At 38.2% G+C, this 17998-nt stretch overlaps 1 protein-coding gene across 3 annotated transcripts in view; it reads right to left on the reverse strand.

The window, feature by feature from the left end:
• CHN2 (chimerin 2) overlaps positions 1-17998 on the reverse strand; it is a 196861-nt gene that overhangs the window by 105880 nt on the left and 72983 nt on the right. For all 3 annotated transcript variants that reach the window (XM_075125764.1, XM_048838478.2, XM_048838477.2), the window contains exons 2-3: positions 11756-11794; positions 798-853 (exon numbers count right to left, since the gene is read on the reverse strand). In XM_075125764.1, the coding sequence (XP_074981865.1) occupies positions 798-853; positions 11756-11794 (95 nt within the window). The remainder of the gene's footprint in view (positions 1-797; positions 854-11755; positions 11795-17998) is intronic.

The following is a 17998-nucleotide window of genomic DNA, read 5'->3' on the forward strand; positions in this document are numbered from 1 at the left end:
GTTGTAAGAGTTTGCAGCCACTTTGTTCTTGACATGTTAGAAGCCAAAAACAACTCAATCTTATTAATTTATTGGAGAAATCAATATATACTTACAGTATCCTATTTTTATAATTACCAAGACACAGTACGGAAGGAAGAAGTATTACCATATTCAAAAGACAACTAGATAAACTAGGAGAGATGACTGGCAAAAAAAAAAAAAAAAAAGCAAGCAGACAAGCAGGAAAATGTTGATTCAGCAGTCTTTCAGCTCCATAGATTTCTTACATTCTACAAACTTCAAATTTTCCATGACATGCCAGAACAAGAGTTCCAATGCTATTAACTCAATATTTTATCTTGAACGCTCTTGCTAACATTGGACAGGTGAACCTTCTTTCATTAAAAGTGCTTTTTATGAACAAACTGCATGAATCGAGTGAAAACATTGCATATCTTTAAATATGTAGATATATGGATCTTCTCCTACAACACTATGAAAAAAGGGAATCACAGCATTTAGGTACTGCATAGAGCACAGTCATACAATGCCCTGATTAGCATCTGCACAAGGAAAGGGGTCTCTGCAATGGTTAAATCTTATGTATTCCCATCTCTGTGCTGATTTAACAAATATTAATCAATTTTTAAAGACCCACTTTATAATCTGAAAACAATTATATATAATATGTTCCACAGTATTTTAGAAAATGGAAATAGACGGTTGCTCTCACAGCAGATAGGAAAGATCTCCAATAGGAATACACTACTGACAATTCATCAGATTTAACAAGATACAGTTAAAGAAGAACTGACCTCCCGAGGACAAATGATTCTCTTGGGATGCGGTGCCTCCTGTTGTAACTGATACACTGTCAAATATAAAAAAGCAATAATAATTAGAGGACTGCAATATACACAAACTTTTATTCAGATATTTTTAGTCAGATGCTTCAGAGAAAATGCAAACATATATAAAAAAGGGTGGGGTACAGAGACGTTTTTAAAATGCACGGAAGTCAAGTCATTTATATGGAAATTAGTCATGCAATTGTACACTGGTAACATTTATTTATTTTTAATTCATATAATCCCAATTTAGTTTTTTATTGGTGCTGGCACTGTGTATTTCCATACTTTGCTTGCAAGACATATAACAAACATAACAAATCCTTCTGAATGTTTCAAGATAAAACTCCTTTGTTGCATACAGTATTACTGACAAGCTCAATAATAGAATTTTTAAATAAAATTCCAGTGTCTTTGAATTGGCTAGGAAAGAACTGCAACAAACTACCAAAAGAGTTCACTAGAATCTTATCAATGCATACTGAAGACACAAGTGATAACTATTTAAGAATAAATTAGACCCCTAGTGCTTCCACATGCTAACATTTTCCCACTTTCTTTTTCCTTTTAATGTGCTACCTAAGATTCTCAAATATATTTCAGATCAACTTTGCTCATCCCAAGGGTTCCCAAAGATGAGGGACAGCAACTGAGTGAACTCTGGGTCTTGCCTCTTCAATCTTTCCTTACAGTTGACCCCTACCACTCTCCCTTTGTGATTCAAGGAGGCTTCTTCCTTCCTCTTACTATTCCACAAGTAGTGAACGTGGGTTGACACATGATGACAGCAAGCAATTATAATGCAAATAGAGTGCCTCTCTTCTCAGCTTTAGTAAAAATCCCAAAGCTAGGCTTGCTCCCTTGAAAATAAGCCCACTGTATGTAGACCTCTATACACATATAAAGGGAAGATGGGCATCCCATCTCTATGATATTGTGATCCCCAGTCCAAGATCGCAGTGGGCTGTGGATCAGCAAGATGGCAGGTTGTGGGAAGAAGACGAGTGATGGGAAACTCCCTCAGCCTTGGAAAACAGTGGAGTATCTACTGAAAAGCTAATATGGTTGGTGGTTGTATTACCTCTTTTTCAGAGCCCCTTTGCACCATGGATCACCCTTTAAAAGAGGGATGAAGAAAGCTGTGAAGAAACTTGGGAAGCGTGGCGGTACTGGACTTTCACACAGTCACCTCTGCCACTTGTAACTTCTGACTTCTTTGCTAATCTTCGGGAACATGCAAGTTTTGGGTGTTATGCCACCTGCTAGTTTTGAAGCAGGGGACGAAAAACCCTATCCCCTCCCTAGTTAGGCAATCACATGGAAAATGAAAATGGAGAACTCTTCACAATTTCCTATCTTCTATGGAGGTTTTTATGCACAGGGGTATTATCTGGCCATAAATATATATCCAATATTATGAATTAATATATGGACCTGCCTGATTCAGTGCTGCCAGCTCCCATAATTTTTTTTACAAGTCTCATGATAAATGGCATTTTTCCAAGCTCCTTGAGTCATGGGAATAAGTGCGGATCTCAGCTTTCATTTAAAAAGAAAAAAGCTATTTTGCAAGCTTCATGGTTGCACAGAACATGAAAAACTGTGGCCCCCAGCATTCCCTAAACTACAAAGAACCTAAACTGTGTCTTCTAAAAAAAAATCTCATGATTTTGAATGCTTGGAGTTGAAGATACTGCTGATTTAGCAAGCTACTTCTTCCTAACGATAAATATCTACGTAAACAGTCCCATTAACTTTAATTGGAAGTATTCAAGTGCTTGAAGTTAGGCACATGCATACATTCCTTATTGAACCAAGGCCTTATGAGAGTTTAAGATGCATGTTTAAAAATGGCATGGCACTGAACTTGATATGGGATAACACTGTTGAGCACTAAATAAAGATTTTATATTTGAATATTGATTGTAAGTATCTAAAAATAGTATGTTGACATTGTGGGAAGTGATTTGGAGTAAGTCAAGTTTGAATGTGTGTCTTTATTTAATACCTATTATTATTTACTTTGATTGTGCTAACACCCAGAGTGGGCTAAGCACTTTCCAAACACAGAGGACACAGTCCTAAAAAGAACAGAAGAATACACAGTCTAAAAAGACAGACGATTGAGGCATGTAGATGTAGGCAAGAGGGAAGTAATGTTTTTTTCCCTCCAGTAGAAAAAAAAGGAGGGAAGGGGGAATTAGGAAAGTAAAATATTACAAGAACATGGAAATTTTTCTACGATTTCAAAATGGGTGGAATGGATTTTTTTCTCCAGAGCTTTTCATTTCAAGTTTTTTTTTCCAATGATCAAAATTTTGTCAAACACAAATTTAGTCTTGGATAAAATTCCATTTTTCAACTCCAAAAATAAAATCTGTCAAAAAATAATCAGCCATACTAACAAGGTAAATAAAAGAAACAATTTATAACATGACCTAGAAAGCTTGTTTTTTGTACCTATTGTGCAAGAAGTGGGTCTTCCGGAAATATTTAAATAATGACCAAGTAATGACTTTGCAGAACAGCTCAGCAAGGGTGTTCCATGTATAGGAAGCAGTTTGGAAGACAGTGGGGAAATGGCTGGGATGAAGTAGACAAGTGAGGCTTTCAGGCTCACATCATTGGCAGAGCAGAAGGGAAAGAGAGGGGGATGACGCAACACAGTTCAAGGAGGATAATTACAGGAGAGAGGCGCAGAGTGATGAGAAGCCTTGAAAGCCAAATAAGAAACTTGAGGTTGATGTGGTGGAGTGAGAATAATCAGTGGAGAGGTTCAATCAGAATGAAAAGCAAGAAAGATTATGTTTTGTGCAGAGTGGAAGGGGGAGATGTGGTTTTCAGAGAGCCTTAGGTAATTCATCTATACAGTAATCAGATGGAAGATAAGGGTCTGGAAAAGATTTATCTGGGTGGGGAGAGAAAAGAGCTTTGGTCTTAAAAATGTCATGGAGGAAGAAGCAGTAAGTCAACTGTAACACACAAATAATAATAATTAATAATAACTGCTTTAATGTTGTCATGTGCTCCTTGTACATGGACGAAGTAGTAGGTTACAGGGCTGCTATCTCTTTTAAGATACTTTAATGCACTGCCAAGTATGGCTGTTACCAGCTCAGGTAAGTTATGTTGCACATGGTGCAGCCTAATGGGTGAATACTGTAATATAGTTTTAGCATTCCATCATGTCTCCCCCTTTTAGTTTTACCTTTCCCCCATTTAAAAAAAACTAAATGGTCAAGCTATCTTTAATGTTGAGTACATAGTCTATTAAGTGTCTCAGAATCTTACTGGTTTTCTATACAAGACCTGAATGTGTAACAACTTGGTCCATCCAGCTGTCCATTAGTTGCAACGACTGGGTGTGGTCTGTTCAGAATCATTTAGTCTTCTTCTTGTTCTGCATCTGTCATCCGTAGAGTTTGCTCCATTGATTGTTCTTTCTGAGAAACAAACTGAAGATGTTGATGGTTTCCGTTGAACTCTCCACCATCAGTTTCAATCACATATGATCTGGGCAATGAATTCCTTTTCCTTCTGACAGCTGGAGTTCTCCATCCAGTTTGTCACAAACACAGTCACCAGGTTCTAGATCTGGCCGTTCTCTGAGTGATGTCTAGTATCGAAGTGTTTGTAAGTCCTTTTCGCATTTTTACCCAATTTGGCTACTCTCGTCATGTCTGGCCACTTTGGAGACAGATTCTTTTCCAAAGTCAGAACAGTAGTTCTGAATTGTCTTCCCATCAGGAGCTGTATTGGACTCTATCTAGTAGCAGTTATTGGTGTAGATCTATAGCTCAGAATAGCAAAGAATGGATCTTCCCTCTGGGTGAGGAAGAGTGTGGTGGGGGTGTACTTCCCACACTGGCTCTGAGAGGGCTAAGCTGGCCAGGTGGGCCAAATCAGCCAAGTAGGCTGCAAGGCAGGAGAATTAAGGGTGAGAGAAAAGTGCTAATTAGGGGGAAGCTCACCTGTGCAGAAGTGGGTGGGCTAGTATAAAGCCAGGAAGCTGGCAGCAGCAAAGGCAGCTGGGAGGAAGTTTGTAGTCACCCTCTGTTTAGTAGAGAGCAATGGAAGAAACCCAGGGAAAGAGGAGAACTTGGAGGCCTAGGCCTGAAGGAAGGGCATACCTTGAAGAGAGCAGGGTGGAGAAAAGAGCCTATAGGATGCAGGGTAGGAAGCAGCAAATTTTGGGACTGAACAGACCTTGGCTGTGTGTTGTAGGGTCCCTGGGCTGGAACCCAGAATAGAGGGCAGGCCCTGGTTCACTGTGAAAGTTGTAATGGCAGAGCAGTGAACTGGAAGAGTGCCTGGGTCGCTGCAGGAGTGACAGGGTCAGGGCACCACATGCGAGGACTGCTGGATGCTCTTTGAAAAAAAGAGACTTTGAATGACTCCATCCCAGAAGGGGGAAAAACTCTGAGGGTCCTGGCCAGAGGGCTGAGTCATGAAGAGGCATCTCCTGCAGTGAGAGTGAGGGTGCAGATGGAGAGAGAAACGGTGTGCAATTGCAGGAAGGGGCATTGCTATACAGCACTAAACCTCAGGAGAAGGAGGCATTCCAGCGGTGAGCAAAGGACCCCATCACAAAGAGGCAGTAGTAACAAATGACTCCAGGCCATAGGCCTGAATGACTTGCTGGATGGTGGCAAGCAAGCAAATTCAACAAGGAAATGTTGCAAACTGGAAAGGCAAGGAGTTCAGTTTTGGTCACGTTAACTTTAAATTGACAGCAAGACAACCCAGAGGAACTGCTGGAGAAAGAGGCTGATGGTGTCAAGGCCAAGGACAGCATTTCAGAAACAAAGAGAAGCTAAGGAGGAGAGTGAAAGTGATCAAGGATATCAAAAGCTGTGTCCTTTTCTATAGGTGTTCTACCTTGTTCACATATCAAATATTTATTTTTAAGTCTATGGATGTGATTCAAATACAAATAAAATACTATGGCCATGATTTTACAAAATGGGTGCCTACCATATTTAGATGGCTGATTAAGTGACCTAATTTTCCGAAGTGATAAGCACTAGGCAGCTCCCATTCATTTCAATACATGTTCAGAAGTGCTGAGCACTCAGGACTCTGATGGCATTCCCTTTAGCAGGAGCTGCTCAGTGCTCAGAACTTGAGAAAAGTCCAGACATCTGTTTTTTGAAAGTCTTGAAATATATAGGAAGACGGTGCCTTGAAATGCCAACAAAATAATTGCTGGTGATAGTATTTAATATATGATTGCATCTGACCCAGTCTACCTCTACCTTTAGAGCTGACAGACAGAGACAAATTCTCCTTGATCAAAAAAAGGAGATGTTTTCAACCAAGTGATTCATTATTATTTTTGCCTTGGAAAAATTAACCTTCGGAAAAAGTGGATTCATTGTTACTTAGAGATTGCCACAGACTGGCAGTGGCTCTTTGTTCCAGCATCAAACACAGATGAAGTTCACACTGATGTCACAAAAATAATGGGTGTAAAATGCAATATCAAAGTTAAAAAAATGGCTTTAAGCGGACATTTGAACAATAACTTTGTAATGTAAGTGGTGTGTTTGACACTGGTATGCACTACAGCCAATCTGAGCATCTTCTAAGGGTTAACAAAACTTTAAATAATCATTTGCTCTGTTGTACAGGCACTAGAGGGCATGCGCATCTCTTGTTTTGTTACAGCTGGAGAACAGGGCTTGAATTGTCTTTTGGAATGAATAAGGGAAACTCTGGAGTTCCTTTTCAAGAGAGCCTGTTCTCTAACTGTGAAACCTATTGCGGTCAAGCAACAAAATGATGGTGTCAGTGGTCAAGGATACCACCACTTTGGGTGAAATCCTAATTCGAATGGTCTGGGTCAATCCTTGACCCAGGCAGTGGTGGCTAAAATTAAAATCAACAAAAAGGCAGAGTATATAAATAGAATATAAATGAACTCCAAAGAAAGCCCTTGACCCTCAGGGCTTTCATCCCCATGTACTTTCTTTTCTTGTACTCAGGAACCTTTAAGAAGCTCAGAGCCAGCCTGGTGTTAGTGTAACTCTCACACCTCCTGGGTGTGGTGCTCTGTCCGATCTAGTGGCACCGAGACCACTTAGAGAGAGATTAATGAGTTGGCTCTACAGCCTTAGCTAAGAGCCATGTGGCTTTTAGCTCATACAGTAGAGGCTCATGTATTTAGCTCCAAAGGTCGCAGGTTTGACGACGACCGGTGTCTGTCGGTGTTACATTTGCTCCTGTGGCAGAGAGTTGTTGCTCCCTTGAAGTCCAAAACTCTTCAGCCCTCTCTCTTCTTGTTTCTCCCTCTTTATACTTGGGCTTGCTCACAGTAGCCAAGAGGTTTCTCCCATAACTGAAATTTCTCACAGCTGAGCAGTGGCATGGCTGATTTTCCTGTCTACAGGAAAGGTGGATTCTCAACCACTGCCTCCCTGCGTTTTGTGTAATATTTGTAGATCCCTTCCCAGGTGGCACTTGAAAACCTTATATTCACCCTCCTTCTGTTAGGGAAAGTGACTGATTTCCAGCTGCCTTTTAAATTCTGTAATGTGTCAAGAACTCAAGATTCCCCTCTTAAAGTATACAAGATTAATGATCAGTTACACTCTGATGGGTAGAGAATATGTGCATCTGCTTTTACTTAAGGACCTATAGAAACCACTGCCTCCTTTCTGGAGAAGTTTTTAAAAGATCCTTGATTTATGCTGCAAGGCCTCAATTTAAGCAGTGCTTGAGCACATGCCTACCTGTAAGCATATCAGTAGTTTGATTGACTTTAGTGGGATTACTCACTGACTTAGACTTAGGCCTTGTCTACACTAGCGAGCTTACAGAGGCACAGCTGTACTAATGCAGCTGTAAGATCGGCATAGAGTGGCTACATGAGCGATGGGAGAGAGCTCTCCAAACAACATAATAAAAACACCTCAGTGAGTGGCAATAGCTATGTGGTGGGAGAAGCTCTCCCACCGACATAGTGCTGTGCACACTACCACTTATACCGTTGAAACTAAAGTTGCTCAGGGGTGTTTTTTCACACCCCTGAGCGATGTAAGTGTTTCCAGAATAAGTGGTACTGTAGATATGGTCTCAGACACATGTTTAAGAACATGACAGAAAGGGAGCCTTAGTTTTTGACTGAGCATTGACTCAGATGTTCTACCTCATTACTCTCCCTTTGCCAGCTGTTCAGGGGTAGGAAGTAAGTGTTTCAGAGGGAGTTGGTTACTGGGGTCTGCTGGTGCTAGGATATGCCCTCTGCATCTTGTGTGGTGAACACCAACATGACAAGGACAATCTTTTCAAATGCTGAAACTAGCCACAGAGCTAGCCCGAATGAAAGTATGTGTCTATACTGCAATTAAAATCCCCTGGCTGGCCCGTGCCAGCTGACTCAGGCTCACAGGGCTCAGGCTAAGGGGCTGTTTGATTGCAGTGCAGATGTTTGCGCTCAGTTTGGAGACTGGGCTCTAGGACACTGCAAGGTGGCAGAGTCCCAGAGCTTGCGCTACAGCCTGAGACTGAATGTCTACAACACAGTTAAACAGTCCCATAGCCCAAGCCCCACAAGCCCATGTCAACTGGCATGGGCCAGCCACAGGTGTATAATTGCAGTGTAGTCATACCCTAAGAACATATAAATCTTGAACAAGTTAAGAATAGAACAAACTGGGGTCCTCTTCTTCTCCAAGAGACAAGCACACATACAGTGCTGCTAGAGAGCCAAAACAAAAATTGTTCCTATTCTACTTCAAATATAAAAATAACTGTCTGCTTCACATATGAAACAGAGAGTGGAGACTAGTTTAGCTTACACTACAGTTCTTATCTTCCTTTCTTCAGTAATGACAGAAGGGGAAAAGACATTTTTTAATATAATCTTCCTAATGTGCCACAGAACACAGAAACAATTTAGCGGTTGGAAACATGTTTACTTACTGACTGATTACTGAGATAGAAATTTAATCCAAGATGTAGCTCAGTGTTCACTGGCTTCTAGCTACTTCCTAACTTGTACCAGGGCTCCCACTAGTAATATCAAAGTAATGATCATGTGTCTTCTCCATCCCCTAATAAAATGATGGAACGGAGTCTGGTGCATCTTCTGACAATACAATCATTGACTGAAGACCTTTCAGAGATTAGAAATAGGCATCCTCTCTGCAGCAGACCTACACAGCTGCGATTCCAAATATTGTTAAAACAATCTTTTAGGCTATGTCATTGAGTAAGGCCTGGATCCTGCAAGCTGTTCCATATGGATGGATTTCTGCACGCACGTGAGCACTGTAAACTTAAATGGGTCTCTTCCACCAGCGTGGTGCAGATTGCAGGATTGGGAGCTTGATTTGTATGTCAATAAATATCAAGAGACAACATAGTGCCTCTAAATTTATACAGAAATTAAATGTTGCATGCAGTAGTGTTACAGCCATGTCTGTCCTAGGATATGAGAAAGACAAGGTGTGTGAGGTAATATCTTTTACTGGACCAACTTCTGTTGGTGGAAGGTACAAGGTTTTGAGCTTCACAAAGCTCTGAACATTACTTCTGCCACCAGAATTTGGTCCAATATTACCTCACCTACCTTGTCTCAGTAATTAAAGATATTTTAAACTAAAAATTGTATACAGGATATTCTAGTAGTATTCTGACAAATTGAAAAAAAAGGGAAAAAATAACTCAAATACATGAATAATGATCAATATCAATGAATACAGACACTTCAAGAGAAATACATACACTAATTTAAACAAAAACTATGATGTGACACAGTGATAGATCATTTCATAGGTTAATACCGCCACTGGGCATAATCTTCCCGATGTTTAACTTATCATATTGTCCATTTCTTGGAAGGAATAAAGAAAAAGATTTTCCTCAAAGAAACCAAGACTGCAATGAAAAACATATGTCTACAGAGAAATATTCTCAACAGTAATCTTTGTAATTTTATACTACTATCAAATGTGTTTAAATACAATGCAAGTTGGGGCTGTGTTAATTACTCCAGAGTCATTCAGACATGAAGTTTAGAAGCTGAGATGATTTGGTCGTCAACCACAAAATTGGATTCTGAATATATCTGAACAATAACTTATTTATCATGCTCTGTAAATTAGATATGTTTGCTTAAAAGTTTCCATGGGCTGTTTCATGAAAACAAAAACTAAGAAAAAATACTTCACTGCACTGTGCTAATCTGATCAACAGAAGACAAGTGATAGAGTTCTGGGGTGATGTGAAAAGCTCATGGTCTGTCCGGACTCTTCCAAAAAAGGCTGTACCACACACACACCAAAATGGCTGAGACCACTGAAGTCAACGGGAGTTTTCCATTGACTTCTACGGGGACAAGATTTCACTCTAAAAATCACTGATTTAAAGAACTCCTTCACAAGTATAGTCAGGCTACCTCTCTCAAAATGGTTAATTTTGCCATTTTTTTAAAGGAAGGATTTTGTCTCTGAAAACAATAAAATTCAGTACAGCTTGATTAGTGGAGGGGGGGAAGTAGCAAATGTAGGCTTCAATTCAGCAAGCTACTAAGTGTGTGCACAATTTAGAGCATGCATACGTTAGTTCCATTGAAGTCAATATAATCTTGCTCAGGCTTAATTTATCACATTGTCAGTTTCTATTAAGTTAGAACAAATTACTTTTTCCTCAGAAAAAACAAGGCAGTGGCAAAACACAAGTTTAGGGAGAAGTATTCCCAGCAATAATCTTATAATTCTACCAAATCTGTGGAAAACAATGCACTTTGGGGCTGTATTACTTTTGTACGAGAGACAAGATAGGTGAGGTAATATCTTTTATTGGGCTAACTTATGTTGCTGAGAGAGACAAGCTTTTGAGCCACACAGAGCTTAGTGTAGGCTCTTCGTGTAGGCTCAAAAGTGTCTCTCATGAACAGAAGTTGGCCCAATAAAAGACAGTACCTTCACCCTCTTTGTCTCTCTAATATCCTGGGACCAACAGGGCTACAACTCTTATGTTTCTAAGATCATTCATGCACAGTGCTAAGATTCTAAGGAGACATCTTTGAAGTCAGGAAGGTACTGAATATTGTATGCAACTCAAGTCAATGGGGCTACTTGTGTGCTTAAAGTCATGAGCATGTTATGAGCATGTTTAAATACTTTGGTGAATCAGTGCCTTAAGTTCCCACAACTTCATGGCTTTGTACTTTTGTGCATTTTCATTTTGATAATGATGTGGTAATCAACAACAACACTACAGTTTCATTAAAATTTTCAGTGAAGTTTTAAAATAAAAGATTAATTTTACAATCAAATTTTAATCAAGATTTTAAAAGCCAACTACTTTGTCTCAGCTCAGTGCTACATCATAGTACAGTGTAACTGGAATAAAAGTAGCATACAACAACGTATTTCTGCATTACACTTCATATAAATGATATTTAAGTAGGAGAACTGGATGGTCCAGAAGACTGAAAATAGTATATTGGGCCTTTTACTTCTAAACCACCAATTTAAAACCAGATTAAATTGCTAGGGATCAAAAACAATCATCACCTGAAGGTAGCTTTGTGGCCTGTATAAAAAAATTTGGTTCACTCAGGTCAATTCAGGCTCGGCAAGTATGCACAGTGAAGAACTCATTGCCATAACAGGAATCCTTTTTGGCAGCCTCAGCTACGAAACAAAATCTGAATGGATAGGGAGATCAAACTATCACCCACAGAAATGGCCTGTATAGAACATCACATCAATGAGGGAGTGTGCAGGAGTTTGCATTGCTGCAACCCATACTGTATCTGTTATCTGAATAAAAAGAAAACTTCAGTTTGCCAATGCACCTACTTTCACAAGAGCTGAACGGACGTAGGTAATTGTTTTAAAGAGAGGGAAAACAACTTCCATTGAAACTTCTTTTAAGAGGATTTTGATATTTATTCTGATTTCTGATATACTCACAGTAGGATTTCCATATTGGAGGCTGGTATTCTTCAGCATCTAGAATTTTAAAAAAAGAAGAAGAAATCAATTGGCCACTCAGTCAAACTGTAGAGACCACAGCTTTTCAGCAATATTCCCATTTCTTTCTCAAGAGAACTGCATGTTTATTTACAGTACACTTCTAGATGTTAGAGAAGAATATCACTTTCACTACTTATGGACTCAATATCATTTTTACAAATTATTAAAATATGACAGAATTAATTTCTTACCAATTTTCACATAGCTCCTTTTCTCACAAATATATTTAAAGTAATTAACTTGATTGGTCAGCTAGGGAGGGAGTTCAAACAGTATTTACTTGGCTTGGCATAATAAAACAAATTATAATTTGATTTCAGATCAGGTTTTTAACCTATTTATCATGGCTTTAAAGTAAGTAACATGCCAATAAATATGTGTGACTCAGACTGGACTCTGATGTGTTCAGATCCAATGATTCCAACATGGATGATTCAATTAATTTTCTTACATTTAATCAAATGTGATTTACAAATTTTCCAGAAACTGCATCAGCAATAAAAAAATGTACAGTGGAAAAACTGCAACTGAATGTAAAAGACTAAAATTATTATCCATTGATGCAAAGAACAGACCAACACAGGAGACAAAAAGCTGATGTTCTGTGTTACCAAAAGCATTACATGATGCCCCCAGGAAAGTTGTTGGAAGTGGGAATTGAACCTTAGACTTCGAGATCTAAAAGCATGAGCCTTTACTACTTGAACTAAAGGCTGTAGTAGGCTCATATAAATATCCCAGCCACCAACAGCAGAGGACAGAGTGTCATACTGACTGGGCAAGCCTGCTACACCCTGGGCTAACAGACTTGTGTATTTTAGCTCATGTTTTAAAGGTTCATGCTTTAATATCCAGAGATCCCAAAGTACCCCACTGTCAACAACCTACCCAGCTTGAATACTAACAGTTAAATATACAGCTACTTCTAAAGGGGTCATGTATACTAGTTTGGCACAAAACTGTCATATTGTTAAACACTGTAAACAGTCATGTAGGGGTGTCATTAATCTTCCAAATAAAAAGATGCAAGCTAATTAAAGTATTTGATATTTACTAAACTCCCACTCGTGTTATGCTAATGTAATTAAGTTATATTTTAACAGCTCACTCTCCCTGTCTATTTATAAATACACACATTTTATATACCTCCATGAAAAAATTTGTTTACTGGCAATGTTAATGATTAACTACAGTATGCCACTTTTAACTACTTTGTTTTTAAAAAGAGAAAACCTAGCAATTATCACAGTTATTGCCTGGGATAATAACCTGCAACGATTTGCAGATATATTGCTCATGAAGTCCACTAGACTTGAATTTCAAATAAATCCACTTCATCTGTTGTAGATAACACTGCCAAATTTAAAGGGCTTTCAGATCAAAAGAGGTGCATATATTAGAGCAATGTGAGGGTAACTAGCTTTCTACTTCATTATAATTGGTAATTATTTTTTATATTATGTGAGGACATTAATATGAAAACAGTGAGTTATATTTAAACTTGCAAGTATAGAAAAACACTCATTTTTCCCTATGAGATTACACTTATAAATATATTCTTTTTCCAGGTCTTCTGTATAACTGGTTCTTCACATATTGTTCAACACAATGCAACTTAATAACATGAATCACATACAATACTTTGTCAAAAACTTTATTCTTTTCTCTGGTCTTTGCATACACAGGGTCAGTGGAGAAACAAAATCTGACATACAATATAGCAGAGGATCTGGCCCCATGCATTTTATTACTGAGTTTATATCCACCTCCACGGCTTGCTTCCTAAAAATTTTCTGCATTTCCCAGAACAAAATCTGCTTTACTAATTGAGCAATATTTTCCATTAACCTCTTTAACCATTAAGGTAGCAATTATTGGTTTATCTATGATATTGATCTGGGAAAAAGAAAGCCTATGAATTGTTGGGTGAGAAAGTATACACAGTTTGGACAGATGGAAAGACACAGGTACTAGAACTAGGGGTGATGGGGGTGTGGCAGCACCCCAGGGCTTGAAGTGGTTTCCATTATATACAGGGTTTACAGTATGTCTTTCAGCACCCAACCCCCCCTCCTCCCAATACAAATTGTTCCATCACCTCTGCTTACAGATGAATGTTAGCTGTAGCAGCAGAAAAAGCAAAGTGAATCAGGTAATGTTCTTATACATAAAAAAGGCTATAAATGTTTATAAACTGCTTGACACAGTACAGTCTAGTTTCAAACTGATTTGTGGTATGGAGATAACATTAGTCAATGTAAAGGACAATCTTCTCACTTGCTGATTATGTCAGATCTGTCAGGCTGTTGGCCCTGAGGGGAGGGGGATAGATTCACTCCTCAGTGGATGAAAATGTTCCTGAGTGGGAGCTCTCAGCAAGTGGTGAGGGGCACCTACGTCCCTTTACTAAGAGACTCTAATGCATGACACTGCAGAGTTCCATCCTGCTCCTCCAGGTGTTTATCATATAGTATACATGACTCATATAATAATGCCTACCATTCACACAGTGTAAATACTATCAGTGTTATTTACTGTCAAACCATGATGGATGATATTTCATGGCATAGGTCTTTGGGGAAGAGATGGACATCTGGTTTAAACTCAATCCAGAGCAACAATGTTCCTGTTTCTGGCTCAGGGATACATGTAATGGAATTCACAGGTAGAATCTGTCCATTAATAGGGGGTGAATCCACTACTAATAGGACAGTGCAGAATTCAGGTATCATGCAAGGCTACTCTCAACATGGCTCAGGGTATCTATTGCTATCTCTGAATTATTTGGAAAGTGTCTCCCCCCATGTACCTAACTGTAATCATACAATTCCCATCATCACTTGCAAGCTAGATTATTGTAATCCACTCCTTTTTGGTTTCCTGGCCCCATGGATGCTACTCATACCATTAGCTATTTCATTTTTGCCTCTATTTAGCAGAATAGAAAACTGGTCATATCCATTCTCCACAAACAGTAAGCAAGCCAAGAGATAATCAACAATCAAATTTTGAAATGTAAGACCTTACATATTGCAGATTTTCCCCCCTCTTATTTCATATGTGAAGTGAAATAACCTGGGTTGTTCTTCACTTTTCACCATCAGGTGAAACCTGGTTTGGATCACTGGAATATTGAGATCATCTATCAGATTTTGGGTGATCCCCTCAGTTACTTTATGACAATTTAATATTCTTTGTTTCTGTCTATTTTTTATAGATGCAGGTGGTTTGAAGAGAGACCACTGAATCCAGGTTTCATGTCATTTTTTTAAATAGTGCCCAAGTTGAAGGAAGGTGAGCTTTGATCACAGTAATTAGGTGCTGATTGGATAATAATAATAATAATATGCAAAAATAAATGTGCTGACATATTCCTAGAGGTAGTAAATGCTTGTTTTCTATTGCTGTTTTATTGAATGACCCACACTTTCAATAAGTATTTGGGACCTATTTTCAGAAAATGAGCCAAGTACTGTGTTACAAATAAGGCTGACACTAGACATCACTTAAAAACCAGTGAAATGTGAAACAATCACAAAATGTCAGAGGGTCAACTCTAATACAAACATTTTGGAGTTTAGAAAAGCTGACTTTGAAAGACTAAAAAATGTCCAGAGGATTTTATTTGAATTCTTTATTATATTGGGAATGTACTACAGAAGGGGGAACATAAATTTAATAAAAAGAGCTGGAAAGACTAGAAATGGCAACAGATACTCACATAAAGAATACTAACAACAATATTGCTTATCAAAGGCTTTGAAATACGACCAATTTGGAAGACAAATATTTATTATAACTAAAAAACTATCCAGAACTAGTTAAATGGATAATAGAGAGAACAAAAGAAATGCTGAATGCTGACTTCAGAAAATATTATAACAAATCAAAGGATTCTCGATATACAGTAGTTCAGTCATATAAGGCAGAAAAAATAGTGGAGAAAATTGGTCAAATAAAAATGATACTGGAAAACTGGAAAATGGGAATGAGGAACAGCAGATTAGTTCTACAGTTAATTTGCTTTAGTCTTCACAAAGAAGAAATAGAATAAAAAACTGCTTAAGAAAGATATTTTCATGTAAGACTGAAGGAGAAGAATAGCAGTTGAATAAATATGAAGCTTACAGTGAAAGAGCGTATGAAAGGTTTTAGACAGCTTTAAGATACAAGATCCATGTAACAAGGTTTTTTTTTTGTAAATTAAAGAAAACTAAAGACAAAGGGCCAACATCTTAAAAAATGATGTTTGGTAAATGAGGGACAACCTGTGAAAAACAAGACTTGAGGTCCATATTCAAATTCTATTTGCGCAGCAACCACCACCCCTACAAATTATAGACCTAAATAATTATTTTATTGCAACTGTAGTAATTATGCAAGACACACAACTGTGTATGTGCTATAATGCATGGACTTCAAGTCTCATTTTTTTCCATGCATGGACCAGATTTTTATTATGCCACCAAAGACATCACCTATTATTCATTGGAATGTGGTTGAAGAAGAAAATTTGAGGGTTATTTTAATCTAGATTTAGTCTGAATCAATTACTGCAGTTCACAAAGATGGTGATCAATTGTCAAGTCTCAGAAAAAAGTCCATCGGCTTTTTTTTATTGCTCTTCAATTTTGGTGTACGGGAGTTTAAATACCGAGCGCTGTGTAGTCAAAGTACATCTAATCCAATGGAAATCAAGCTATACTCTTGATTGTTTTAAACTTTAGGACTGATGACCCATTGGAAAAGAGCTCTAACTGCTAAGATCCATATATGACATGTAGTGAGTGAAAGCATTTCTTACTTAAAGATGTCTTGCCATTGTAGCTTGTCAGGAGTATTGAAAAGAATTCAGTGTACTTCCTCCAAATAATTTGATATTGACAGTTTAAAATCAGTGCTTCTGGTAATGGATCAAAATTAAATTCTACAGTTACTACTACTGATTATCATCATAGAATCAGGATTTACTCTCTAGTGCACTGGCCTCTTAGCTTTGAAGAGAAATCCACTGTAACTATTTCAGTTCCACTTCAAAATAGTTCTACAATTTATCTAATTTCTATCCAGAGGTCCTGTCAATAGGATTGCTTAAAAACTGACAATACTGTCTAAATGATAGTGACAGTATCATTCTCCCAAGTATATAAATGGCATAGTAATATCGTTCTTTCCACATTCCAACTAACAGTGGCTCTGTGCAGTGTCCAAACCTGGGTACTCTGAAATCTTAGTTTTTCCCCAGCAAGTAGGGCTGGGCTCTGTTGCGGAATACGGGCAATCTGTCTGATCAATGTTTTGTCACCCTGAATAGCTTGTTGGCCATGTTTTGGCAGCTACTATGGAAGATTTCAGAGGAACAGCCGTGTTAGTCTGTATTCGCAAAAAGAAAAGGAGTACTTGTGGCACCTTAGAGACTAACCAATTTATTTGAGCATGAGCTTTCGTGAGCCACAGCTCACTTCAGAAGTGAGCTGTGGCTCACGAAAGCTCATGCTCAAATAAATTGGTTAGTCTCTAAGGTGCCACAAGTACTCCTTTTCTTTTTACTATGGAAGAGAAGGAAAAGGATCTTTTTGTCTTTGCCATGGCTTCAATGCAGGCTTATAGAAAATCTTTGTACTTCTGTCTGCCTAAACCTGAATTTTCTGCCATCAGTGCTCCAACTTCAGTCCTCCTCTTTTTCTGACAAATAATTTGAGAACCACAGTGACATGTGGGCAATGGTAAGAAAGAGGCCATTAGGAGTCACTGGGTCAATAACTGGGGCTAGTGTGCAGTTCTAACAACCCACACAATCCACTCCTTCAGTCTCTTGGTTACCATTTTTTGTTTTTTTACTGTTGTCTTCTGAACCAGGGCTAAAAATTTTTTGTTCAATCTCAAAGATTCAGCTTTTGAATATAAATTTTCTGTGAATGAATGATAGATTTTATACAGTTCTACTATAACAGTGTATTATTTAATCTAGGGGTTTTCTTTAAAAAATGTGTTATTCAAAATGAGGATGAAGATTAAACTCATGGTTTCTTGTTTACAATGTTCTTCACATTAAATATATATCTACCTTGTCATGCAACTGCTAACTAAAAGGCTGTCTTTCAGAATAGTGAGATTAAACAACACTATTTATTGACAGATTTTTTTTAAGTAATTGCAATTATAATATACAAATGACTG

This window comes from Caretta caretta, chromosome 2, assembly GCF_965140235.1.
Source record: "Caretta caretta isolate rCarCar2 chromosome 2, rCarCar1.hap1, whole genome shotgun sequence".
In the NCBI taxonomy this organism is placed as follows: Eukaryota; Metazoa; Chordata; order Testudines; family Cheloniidae; genus Caretta; species Caretta caretta.